General features: G+C 36.0%; 1 protein-coding gene across 1 annotated transcript; it reads right to left on the bottom strand.

Annotated features, from left to right (window-relative positions):
- Window positions 1-205: 205 nt before the first annotated feature.
- Window positions 206-6,301, bottom strand: LOC104114533 (RNA polymerase sigma factor sigC). Its single transcript, XM_009625001.4, has 7 exons — window positions 6,099-6,301; window positions 3,917-4,074; window positions 3,233-3,802; window positions 2,914-3,144; window positions 1,551-1,691; window positions 1,246-1,446; window positions 206-669 (listed from the first exon to the last, which is right to left on the bottom strand). Exons 1-7 carry the CDS (start codon window positions 6,235-6,237, stop codon window positions 391-393), a joined length of 1,719 nt encoding a protein of 572 aa, XP_009623296.1. The 5' UTR covers window positions 6,238-6,301; the 3' UTR covers window positions 206-390.
- Between the last annotated feature and the right edge of the window lie 7,500 nt (window positions 6,302-13,801).

Consider the following 13,801-nt stretch of genomic DNA (forward strand, 5'->3'; position numbering starts at 1 on the left):
CCATTTGGGATCTTAAATGTAGAAACCATCACTGAGTTGAATGCATAGGATGCTGGTAGTGGGAGTTATTGTAAATGGTCTCTGATTCAAAGTTCTGTCTTGTTTGTCCACAAAGTTACCATCTAAAAGCCAGGTTGTTGGCCAGCTTGTCATTTATGGTACAAATACATACAGAGATAGAAATTAGTCATCTGATAGCTGATGCTGACAATCAATGAAGTAAATTTATTCATCACATGTCTTTAAACTTTACCAGATGTAAACAATACAAGGTTCTTATGGTATATGACTACTCTATAGATAAGAAGTATATAAGAAAAATTTACTCGGAGATTGATCAAGTTTACAAATTGGTAAATACAAATGCTTATGGCTATGCAATGTCCAGAACTATACAGAGTAATGAGTTAAATCTTGGAAACAATCCGCGCTTCTTAATTTTGAGAGAGCTCTTCGTTCTATTCTCCTAATCCACTCTTTACTTACTCCATAAAGCCTACCAATCTCCTCGAGGGATTTGCGCTGATGATTTTCAAGACCAAACCTAAAATATACTACTTGCTGCTCTTTTGGATCCAAGCTTTCCAAAAGAGCATACATGTTGTCTATTATGTCTTCCCTAATGACAGTTTCCTCCGGGCTTATAATTGATTTATCTGGTGTGAGTTCCTGTCAAGCAACGGGTCAATCGCATTCAGATACATTTCAAGAAAACAGTAATGTCCAAAAAGTTAAAATGGTAGCAGGCAAGTTAAGATACTTTTCTAGTAGAGAGTGATGTCCGAGAAGTAAAATGGTAGAGGTAAAGGCTAGTTGTTAAAGATAATAAATTATCATAGAGTGCTTAAGGTACATTTCTACGTTTTCCAAATGAAGATATGATGCGAGAAGAATTACCTTAAGAAAAGGATATGATGCAAGAAGAATTACCTTAAAAAAAGAGGATATGATGCGAGAAGAAATAAGTTTATTCACGTTTCTCAAGCTGTCATATCACTAGTCATATGGATTTCTCAAGAAATCATAACTCAAGCTAGTAAGGCATTTCCTTCATTATAGTTCCAATTGACACAGTTTGAGATCAAGTCATAGCTTACAACAACAAAACTAGTATCCTCTATCCCAGAACTAGCCGAGAATCAAATCTAGGTATTTCAAGGTTTCCAAATCAATGGGTATAAACACACCGGTTTAAAAGGATAAATAAAGAAAATAGGACAAAAAAAGAGGATCAGAGATTTTTACCATAACTTTTGCACTGATGCAATCTCCAACTTTCTGATCAATTGAACCCACAACTCTCAGGCATTTACTAGCCATTGCAATCCTAGCCGTGGATAGACCCGTGTACTTGGCAATTTCATCATCACCTGGAAATTTTCCGTGGCTCCTACTGAGAGCTTTACGAGCTTTATGTATTTGATTTATTGCTTTGCATATAGTGAACTGCATTAATCCAGTGAAAAAAAAAAAGCGAGAGAAAGCTTTGTTAAAACCTATATGGAACTGAAAGAAGATGAGTAAAATATCCCAGAGAGGAAATCACATACGGGAATTCGGATTCCTCTAGCATGCTGGGCCACCAATTTTGACAATGATTTTCTTATCCAATACTGAACGTAAGTTGAGAATTTGTATCCCCTAGTGTCGTCAAATCTTACAGCACCTTGTAGCACACCCATGTTCCCAGCCTGTAGCAACACAATTGAAAGTATAAAGTAAATATTTCAGCTAATATGATCTCCAGAATGAAAAGATAACATCTAGCATTCAGTAGGTTTCCTCTTTAATCCGGTCTAACTAGTTACTAGATAATCATATATTTTAAGTTAACAGTAGGTATGTAACTTTCTTCACTTGATATATGTTAGCAGTGGTATATCATTAACATTGTATCTTTGTAAATGTATGCAGGGAAACCTTGAAAAATTCTTCTGAAGAACTATCATCAGACAATTTAAAAGGAAATAGTCTTAGTACCAATCTAGTAATTGTAAAGCGAGGGACAACATCGGTATGGAAGTTGTTTAAATAGAAGCAGACTATGACGGCATAGTTTTAGAGCATTCATGGAGATTCTTCATATCTGATACAAGAGAAACGGACTATTATTACATAGTCTAGTTTCTGGCCATTCATGGAGGCCGTTCACGTCTGACTCTCTTTCTCTATCATGTTAGCTTCCTTGAACATTATCTCATACATTTTTATCAGCATGACCTCTACCTCTAAAAATGCAGTTTTTCCTTATTGAGTAATTTGGGCTGGTTTTCTGTGCTGAATCACATATAAAGGTATGATGACAGAGTATGAGCATCCTTTTTTTTTTTTTGATAATCGTGAACATGGTGTCCGCGTCAGCTTGCGCGCACCTCGATTAATTCCGCGGGGTGCCAGCTACCTCCCACCAACACAGGTACCAAGTAACTATGTCCACCAGGGCTTGGACAGATGGGAAGAAATCCTCTAGTTGTTTTGCCTCCACTAGAATTTGAACCTAAGACCTCATGGTTCTCAACCTACTTCATTGACCACTAGGCCACACCCTTGGGTGCCCTTCTTTGTTCTTTTTGGGGTGGTTATTTTCCTGGTTGTGATAAGGATCGAGCCTAAGAGAAAGTTTCTATTATCCTGATTTAATTGTCAATATCTTGATTTTATTCTTTACTATGTGCAAGCAACTTGATGCAATAGGGTTGCATTAGGAGAGCAAAGTGATTTCCAACATATGGTGGAGCTCTTAAAGGCGATTCAGACAGTAAGCTTGCACATCAACTCCCAAAGTTCTGGTTCTTAACAAGATAAAAAATTGGGATTTCAAGAAGTACGGTGTAATTGTGCTACCACCTGTCATTGCCTAAAATGGAAATGAAGAGTTAATGAAGGTATTTCAATAAGACATGGTTCACTAACCTGAATTAAGTCTTCAAATGCCACTCCAAGCCCCCTGTAGTTTCTTGCCAGATATAAGACTAAGGATCGTGTACTTTTCAGAAGCTCATCCCTGCAATACCAACCAAAATGCAAGCGCTGCTGCAACTCCTTCTGTTCAACTCCAGCAGCTTCTGCCCAGCTACTGAAACTAGCTACTCGACCAGTTTCTTCTTCAAGGATTGACCTGATTCTTTCCAATTCTGCTACCAGCTGTTTTATAACAAAGAATTAAATTAAGATGTGGTCTGAATCTTTAAAAACTGTAATATAATATCTCTGAATAAAAACTGGAAACAACCTTAACACCTCTTGACATTTCTGCCTCATTCTTAGCAATTTTCTGTCTTTTATTTCTAGAGGTATGTGTTCTTTTTCCAGAAAAAAACTTTGGCTGCTGCAAATCCTCCTGGATGTTTTTGGTATGTGGCTGCACTGTAATAATGTCATTAGCATTTCTGGATGCTCTGTTTCTTCTTGACTTCCGCTCTTGCTTTTTTTTAGAACGTACGACTACCTTATCTATACCATTTCCAACAAGGCCATCTTTTTCAATTTCTTCAATAAGCTCCCTTGGCACGTCAAGCACTTCAGGAAAAGTAGAACAATGATTTGTCCTTGAGAGACAAGTATGAAAGAATTCTAAAGCTCCAAGCTTGTCTAGCTGCACCATAATATCTCTTTCTAATCTTGACACCTCTGAATCAGCAAACATGTTTTCCAGCAGATCAAGATTTTTCATCAGTAAACTAAAATGAAGAGCTCTGGTTGTGTTTAAATATGTTGGTTTCTCCCCATCAAGTGATATCACATTCTTAGGACTGCCAATATCTCCATATATATTGGTAGGGGATCCTCTGCCGATTCGCGTCTGATGAGAGAGAGAGCAAAAGTAAGCAATGACATGCAATTTGGAGAACAGACTAAAGGCAAAAAAGATACTCCCCTAAGACAGGCTTTACTTTCTAACAAGAGAAGAACAAACCTTTATTTCTGTAGTTACTGATGTATCACTAGTCCACAGTTGGGGGTCAGATAAACAAGTCCGCACTCTGAAAGGATCACTATGTGAAGGTTCACAGTCCTCATTGATAAAAGGTTTGAGAGACCGAGCTGGATCGTATAAAGCCTCCTTTCCTTTGACTGTATATGAAGATGAGTTGTAATCAATAAAAAGGTCCCTGTGTGGGTTCTTCCGTCAATGAAAAGTGACTTGACTAACTAGCTCTGTTTATGATTAAGGAGCCATTACACCAATGGTTTGGCTTAGATCCATTACAAACGATAAGATTTTCCAACCAAAGATGCAGATAAAGTATATATACTTAAATGACAAGTTCAGATCTATTTAGTTCGAAGGCATGTCAGACCAGATTGAAGGAACATCTCATAAAGTTACATCATTGAATTGCTACATTTCTTCAAGACTATATCTGCATCTCCTCGTTTAAAGGCGGAAACAAAATCCAAAATTACTTTAAACAGGTAAAAGAATCACAAGTTTTCATATCATACTATCTGTCAAATCTCTGATAATTAACGATGAACCAGGATGAAAGGATAGTTGATTCCCAGAACATAAAAGTTATTTGCGCTGACAAGGACAATTGTTTTTGGTCTGAACATGAGATGTTAAAAGGACGAGAAAAGCAAATTGTTTAATTGATTATATCCACAGATCAATATTGCCAGAGACAAGATTTTTTCGATTATATCCAATTACAATAAAACGTAAGGTTATCTGATGCACCTACAGTATTTCTCAATAAATTTCTAGTGAAGTAACGATTTTTCTGTATTCTCTCGAAGTTAAGATACATGCATCAGAACTGGTAGGAACAGTACCAAATCGCTCAAGTTTCCCATATAATTGGATTCATTTATATAATATGGTTTGTTTGTCACATACTACACTATTGCAATGACAAAGGATCCAGTAGCATCCACTAGCATTCATCGTTCAATCAGAAAAAGAATAGAAACAAGAGTGGAACTTCATTTAAGTCATGTTGAACATTTCAGTAAAGGAAAGAAACTTTTATTGGTTGCACGTAACAGCTTGCCCGCAAAATAACGTTGAAGAAGCAGATAAGAATCATAAAGCAACAGCACGACAACAGAACTGGGGGTATAATTCGGTTATGGTAACACAGTCTGAACTAAGGCCTGTACAGTAACCTAAAACTGTTCGAAATAATCAGTGACGCTAAATTCTTAATAATCTGGTGTCTGGTTGCCCCCCCTTTTTTTTGTATTAGTAATATCATACGCGTATTAGCAATACTTGCATAAGAACATATACATGACAAAATACCCTTTATACTATTACTTTTTAAGTAATTCATCTCTTATTGGTTAGAATGAAAACATGTTCAAAATTCCATTAGATCAAAAGGAGAACCCTCTTATGCCCTTTTGGAATTAAGTGGATGGAGCACAGATAAATGTAGTTTATGGGCAGTGGGTCGGGCCACCTACTGCATTCAGCTTGACCTATATACAAAGTTGAATAAGTTCAACTAATATACACACTATGTTTACATTAATTGTGAGGATTAATCATGAAATTGGCTAGTTTTACACTGGCTGCTAGCCTCCTCGCAACCCTCCTCCTTTATCCGGGCTTAGTGGTTGTTGTATGTTAGCACTAATTGTCACAGAGATTAGTGGGCATAATAGTAAGTAACTTGGATCCGCCTCCCACGTGGAAGGGAGATGGTACACAGGGGAAACATCTTCCACTATTCCAATCTAAGGTCTTATCCTACTTGGTAGAAGAGCATAAATATGCAAGTCAGACATTCTTGTTAATAAGCTAATGTGTGTGATCAAAACACAGAGGCACTGGATCAACTGAACTAAAGACACTAAATCCCATAGTAATATTATACACAGTTCTTGATCATGCTTAACATTATGAAACAAGACATGGGCATGAAGATACATCACTAAACAACCAGGTTGATCCTAGCAATGGATTAATCAATCAACACATTTCCACTTCTTCCTAGGGGCCTTTTGCCTCAAAGTAAGCTAAATTGATTTAATAAAAAAGCTATTTACAATCTTTAGCACATAAATTGATGTACTCAAAGCATAGAGGAAGCAATTCAAATAAAAGAAAGAAGAGTACTAAAGGGGCAATCAACTAATTGAGTGTTACTCACAAGAATGTGAAGAAGGCCATGATGATGAGTTGGAGGAGAAAGGGGGTTGGACAGAGAAACCCCATTTGAGGTACAGCCTAAAACCCATAGCCAAAAGGTTTTGTGAATGCAAGAGAAAGACTTGGAATTTGATATGCATATACAGGTATTGTCAGACCTGAGCCACTGGTTTCCCATCGCTTTTTTTTTAGTAAGCTCTCACTTCCTTCACTAGTTCCAAATATCCACATTTTCCATCTTTCTCTCTCCCCAAAAACTTTTTTAAAAAAATCTTTTTTTAATATTAATTTTATAATTTAACTAGATTAGATATTTTGTAGTTTTTTTTTTTAATGTTGAATTTATCTCTTATTAATAAATCATTCTCTTTTCACAATCTTAATTATAGCCGCATAACACAAAGGGGAAAATCTAATATGCACCACATATTACGTCCAACCAATAGGTGCATATTATGTGCTTGTAAATAGATCTATTTTCACATAATAAAATTACTTAATCATGAAGTTAGTAGTATACTTTGGTGTAAATATCTAATGTAATCAAGCTTTTACCCAATTCTCGAGAGAAATGACATATCTTGGCCATTTACAATGTTGAAATTACGCGATTTTTGGTAAAATCAGAAGTTGGCAGTTACTTTTCTCTTGGAATGACTCGCCCCCTTTCATAGAATTTTGGAGGGAGAAATTAAAAAATAGCCAGATTTACAAGTGGTAATTGAAAAATAGCCAAAATTTTAAAAGTGATTGAAATTTAACTACTTTTCATGTAAAGATGAATCTAAACGAAAACACTGTTCAAAATCCGAAAAAATATTCCAGCATAATATACTGGAGTTTGAAGTTTTTACATGTGAACTTCTAGCATAATATACTGGAGTTCCAGCATAATATACTCGAGTTCCAACATAATATATTGGAGTTCCAGCATAATATGCTGGAAGTTCATACACATGTGCTCCAATCTCCAGTATATTATGCTAGAACTTTCTGTTAGGGGTGGGCATAATACTGGCCAAACCGAAAAAATCGGACGAACCGAAAAAACCGGCCGAACCGTGAATTTTAATTTTTCGGTTTCGGTTTAATCAATTTTTCGGTCGGTGCACGGTTCTTAAATTATTAATTTTCAGTTTTTCGATGCAGTTTACGGTTTTAATGTTTAGGTTTTCGGTTTAACCGAAAAACCGAAATTTTGGGTATTAATTATTACCCATTTTAGGCTGAAGCCCAATACCTATTTGAACTTTGAAGCCCAATTTAGTTTACCCAAACCCATTAGTTACACGGACTAAATCACTAATACACTATCACTTAGTTAATTCCCAATTCCCATTTCCCAAACCTAAATAAAGAATTATATTTAGGGTTCTTCGGTTTTTCCTTCTTCCTGTGCAATTGCTGTGACTTGTCGTCGCCGACTACTGTGACTCGTCATCGCCGACTTCTGCGACTCGTCATCGCTGACTTCTGCAACTGCGACTGCTGCGACTTATCGTCACCGACTGCTGTGACTTCTTCTGAGTTTCTGCGAGTTCTGCGCCTTAAATACTGCGGTTCTGTGAATGGTATACATCATTCATTCAATAATTCCTTCATAACTATTCAAAAAGTTTTTAAAAGTTTGAAAAATCCCAACATTTCGCTGCTTTTAAACATCTGCATGCATTAATTTTGACAAACTTCCTAATAGATAGTGTTCAATAGTATAGGAACTTGGAACAATATTAACACCTTGACTTGCAGGGGATTGGTCACTTAATCTATTTGGAGCTGAGGAAAAGATTGCAAGGTGTGGGCGTTCGAAATCGTACTTTGCTGGGGAGATAAAGAGTCTGAAGGATTTTGGCTTAAGGAGGTAAACCTTCAATAATGCTTGTATGGGGTTGAACTATAACCAATCATGGCTGGTTTTAGAATATAATACATTACTAAATATGTATAAAAGATTCCCAAAGCATGCTATTTAAGGTAAGTTCCATATTTTTGATGAACTTTATCAAGTCGAAAATAAAATATATCAAAATGCATTATGGTATTTACCTTTTGATAATCCGTCTGCATCAAATAGGTGCATAGATATTGGCTATACGTATGCTTTCTCTGTTGCTCCTACACTTTATGTTAATAAGCAATATGTGTAGGGGTTTTCAGTTATTGGTCAAGTTAACACAAAAGACAGAGCTCGCAGGCTCCCCGTTAAGGCTGATATTCGAAAAGCATTGTGTTTTCCTGGTGGTTCAAATCTCATAATTTCTCATTTCAACAAGGACAACTTATTCTGCAGTGTATCTAAATTTGAAATTCCCCTTAAAGCCTTCAAGAGAGGATTGCCAATCTCCAGTTCTTCAAGAACAAAGAAAAACTGTGTCTGAGGGAAATGACCATTCCCAGGACAGAAATGAGGCAATTAAAAGAATAGGCTCTAACTACTATGGTAAGTGAAGCTACTACCACTTCTGCTAGTTCACAGAACAGCATTAAGTGATGTTCCTACAAATCGTAAATACTTGTTGTTCTTACAACCGTTTAAAATCGAAAAAATAAACCGAAAATAACCGAACCGAACTTTGAAAAAACCGCACCAAACCGTAAATACTTTGGTTTGATTTGGTTATTAATATTACAAAATCGAAAATCGATAAACCGAACCGTACTTTCATAATAACCGACTGAACCGACCGACGCCCACCCCTACTTTCTGTGTGCTGGAGTTCCAACATAAATGCTGGAAGTTCATACACAGGTGCTCCAATCTCCAGTATATTATTATTTACCTGTAAAACGGTACAGTTGAATTTATATGTAGTTTATAGACAAGTGAATTGATTTGATCCTAAAATGATAAATAAATTAAACAAGAGTATAAGACTTAGCGTTGAAATCGAGACGAAATAGCAGAAATTCTGGTTCCGGGAGCAGAGCTTCGGGACCCCGAGGTAATAGTAGAAATATTAATAAGCAAGAATATAGAATATTATTAATCTTTGAACAGAGTATAGTATGTGCTTGTCAGAAAATTCGTATCCTACAATATTTGTAGAGCTCACTATTTATAGTTGTACCTAGGGAACAAGGTCCTAAGATCAAGCCCCCTTTTAATGACAATTACGAAGGCCATTGAAGAATGTGAAACGGTAGGCAGTGAATGCCATATTCTCTGTAACAGACCATGTACTTAATGCTATAGAATATTCTCCATTAAATGCTATCGAGGTGACATGCATTTATTTCGCCTTTATGAATACCATTCCCTTTGGTAACAAACGAGATTGTTGCCTTCGGACCCGATTGTCTTCTGTCTTCGGTTTCATGTGTCGCTTTATCATGCGAGCATTTAATATGAACATATTTTACCCTATACAGATAGTCCCCCTACTTTCCGATGGCATAACCTTGTGTCACCGGAAAGTTGGTAACGATACTTTTTTTGGTAAGAAATTCTCTGATCCCCTTCGAAAAGTTTCTGACGGTTAATTAGACACACGTCTCTCCGCATTTAATATCCCAAACACGCGTCATCCCAAGATTCAATAACACTTTTGCCGGTTATCGAGGTAATTATAGCCATAATTTTTGTCACGACCCAAAATCCTACCACTGGCGTCACGATGACACTCAGTCTCTAAGACTAAGTAAGTCGATTTTAGTTACAATTCAAGCCATTTAAAAAATAAAATAAAAACTAACAGCGGAAATAATTACAAATATAACAACCTCCCAAGACTGGTAGTAATGAGTCACGAATTCTAACTGAATACATAAAATGATCTCAAGGATCGATTACTCAATACTGTTTGAATAATTAATAACAGTACAAGAAAATGGAAAGATTCCAAGGAACTGCGACGACCAAACAGCTCTACCTTGAATCCTTGCGATTCCACTCTAACTCTGTCCGAGTCCGATATCTCCAATACCCGGCTCTGAACAAAAATATGCAGAAGTGTAGTATAAGTACACCACGGTCGGTACCCAATAAGTATCAAGACTAACCTCAGTGGAGTAGAGACGAGGTACACTCAAGACACTCACTAGTCTAATAACCCGTGCAATATAATATACAAAATAATAGGAACAAATAACAATAAGGGCAACATAAGACAACCATTGATATGCACAACAAGACAACAAAACACCATTAATGTTGCTCAACAAATAATAAATACAATTACACCCAATTAAATCAAATTCTTTAAATAAATGTCTTTCACATATAATTCTTCTAAATAACTCTCTTTCAAATATAATTTTCTCAAATAATTATCTTTCAAATATAATTCTTTCAATAAATCTTTTCAAATATAATTTCCTCAAATAAATATCTTTCAAATACAATTCTTTCATATAATACTTTCTAAATAAAAATCCTTCCAAATAAATATTTTGAATGTAATTCTTCAATCAAAAAGTCACCATGTGACACCTCATTTCATAATCATAAAAATACGGGCCTCAGCCTATTTTTATATTTTTCGTAAATACAGGTCTCGACCCATTTTTCATATCTCCACGGCACTTTGTGCCCATAATTAAATCGTCATATTTTTCCGGCACCTCGTGCCCTCATTTCATACCACAACTGCACGGACAATTCACGTGCCAATATCCTCATTATTTACTCACGGTACCTCATGCCCATATTTTATTTTATAATCCGCCTGGCAATAGTCACATGCTCCCAATTTTAACATAAATCAGATTGTTATCAATTTACCAACAAGACAAATTGCACAAAGTATAAAAATAAATACAAGAAAATCACATGAAAATTATCAATACCACAATACCACATCATCACATATCGTCCCTGACAATAGCCACCCTTATCTCTCCTATAACTACCCTTATCACTCCTATGATAGCCTCCCTTATCCATCCGCCTTGACAATATCAATAGTCACCCTTATCGCTCCTATTGCCACCCTTATCACTCCTATAACCACCCTTATCGCTCCGCCCAGACAATATTCCAACAAACACAACAACCGTAAAATGCCACCCTTATACCCACATAATATCAACGGTGAAATATCACCCTTATATCCTAAAAACAATAACTCACACAATACAACAATTTACACGGAAAATTATCACGACAACATAATAAAATCAATTCATATCACAATTTGCTCAATGTCCACAAACAATTTCAAAGATACAATCAAATCAATTAATTTCACAACAAATAGCCTAAGGCTCCACACAATGTATATAAAACCTCAAAAACAATCAACATAGATAGAAACTAATCAGCATAGGGCAACACCTTTATTAGTCCAAATTTAGATAATTATATTAACACTTCTTTTTAAACTTACTTAATTAAATATTTGCATAGGAAAAATTCATAATGAAATAAATTCCAAGAAATATCAAACCAGCAATTGCAATACTCACGAAATTACATACATTTTCAAGTAACAATCACATCAAATTGTCATATAAAAATAAATTCAACAACAAGGATTTAAGCATGGCAATTAGATGATTTAATAAATGCCAACAATTATCCAATTTACTACACAATAATGCCTAAGACTTTAATCCAATAAAATTTGCAGATATAAGCCCGAGTACGTACTCGTCACCTCGCGTATATGGCTTTTCACATTTTACAAATGGCACATAAGACTCGATACCTAAGGAGTAATTCCCCCACTCGAGATTAGGTAAGACACTTACCTTTTTGAAGTTATGCCGATATTCCAAAATTGCCTTCTTGCTTGAATTGACCTCCGGACCGCTCGAATCTAGTTATAATTATTTGATACAGTCAACAAAAATTATAGAATCAATTTCATAAGAAAATACTATATTTTTCAATAAAAAACAGAAATTACTCAAAAATTCGCTCGTGGGGCCCACGTCTCGGAATCCGGCGAAAGTGACGAAATCCGATAACCCATTCAATTATGAGTCCACCCATACCAATTTTATCAAATTCCGATAATAACTCACCCTCCAAATCTTAAATTTTCGTTTTTGGAAGATTTTGCAAAAATCTTGATTTTTCTTCCATAAATTCACTGATTCATGATGTAAATGAGTATGGAATCATAAAATAAAATCAATATAGGATAAGGAACACTTACCCCAATATTTTCCAGTAAAAATCGCCCAAGAATCGTGCTCCAAAAATCCAAAACGAAATGAAGGAAATGACCATTTTTGGTCCTTAAGTTTCTGCCCATCCGTCACTAAAAGTCCATTTTCCATCACTAAAAGTCCACACCAGAATTTGCTTGCACCAGCCTTCATTCAATCGATCATAACTTTATGTACAAATATCAAAATAATAAATGGTTTAACTTTCTAGAAATTAGAATCAAAGCACTACAACTTTCATGTTTTGATAATTTTTTGATTCATTATGAATTGCGAGATATAAGCTTCCAAAGTCGGCTCTACGCATGGCAAAACTGCCCTACCAGCCTTCATTCAATCCATCATAACTTTCTATACAAATGTTCAAATGATGAATGGTTTAACATTCTGGAAACTAGAATCAAAGGACTATAATTTTGACATTTTAGAAATGTTTAGATTCCTTATAAATTGTGAGATATAATCTTTTAAAGTTGGCTCCACGCACCAGAAATTTCTGGCGAACAGCTCTGCAATAGAAATTTTCAGCAACCCTCTTTGTCCGAAATTCATTCCGTTTACCTTCCGAAATCCACCCGAGGCCCTCGGGACCTTAACCAAATATAGCAACATATCCCAAAATACAATACGAACTTATTTGAGGCATCAAACCACGCCAAACAATGCCGAAATTATGAATCGCGCATCGAATCGAATTATGAGTTTTCAAATCTTTCAACTTCTATATTTTGCGCCGAAATGTATCAAATCAATTTCGATTCACCTCAAATTTTGCACACAAGTCATAAATGATATAACGGAGCTATGAAAATTTTCAGAACTGGATTTCGATCCTGATATCAAAATGTCAACCCCCGGTCAAACTTCTCAAAAATTCATCTTTCGCCATTTCAAGCCTAATTCCTCTACAGACCTCCAAATAATTTTCTGGATACTCTCCTAAGTCCATAATCACTATACGGAGCTATTGACATCATTAAAATTCCATTCCGGAGTCGTTTGCTCAAAAGTCAACTCTCCGGTCAACTCTTTCCATTTAAACTTCTAAATAAGGATTGTTCTTTTAATTTAATTCTGAATCTTCAGTAATTCAAACTCGACCACACCCGCGGGTCATAATACATATTGAGAGGCTTCTTGAGACCTTAAGTCACTGAACGAGGCATTAATTCTTAAAACGACAAGTCGGGTCGTTACATTCTCCACCTCTTAAACACACGTTCGTCCTCGAACGTGCCGAGAATCTTTCTGAGGACTTTAAATTACTAAGTGTATCCTTACGCACATACTCGTGGGTGATTCTACGTCCCGCAATCTAACATAGGTCCGACAATACCATCTGGGTTGAGATTATTTCTTTTATCCATACTTATAAACCTTAAAACAATTTTCTTACACTTCAAACATTTTCAAAAGGTCTAATTTTCACATCAACGCACGGTATTAGTCTCAACTGGCTATAGTAACTCCTGCCTACGCACACATCCTCGTTAAGCGGTAGGCTTGACTCTGTTATCTCGGAGTTTTATCTTCATTACCAGGTTTGCTTGGCACATGTGAGCCCTCTGTGTGGCGAACTGTTGCTTTTCTTCG

This window comes from Nicotiana tomentosiformis, chromosome 8 (genome assembly GCF_000390325.3).
Source record: "Nicotiana tomentosiformis chromosome 8, ASM39032v3, whole genome shotgun sequence".
Lineage (NCBI taxonomy): Eukaryota > Viridiplantae > Streptophyta > Magnoliopsida > Solanales > Solanaceae > Nicotiana > Nicotiana tomentosiformis.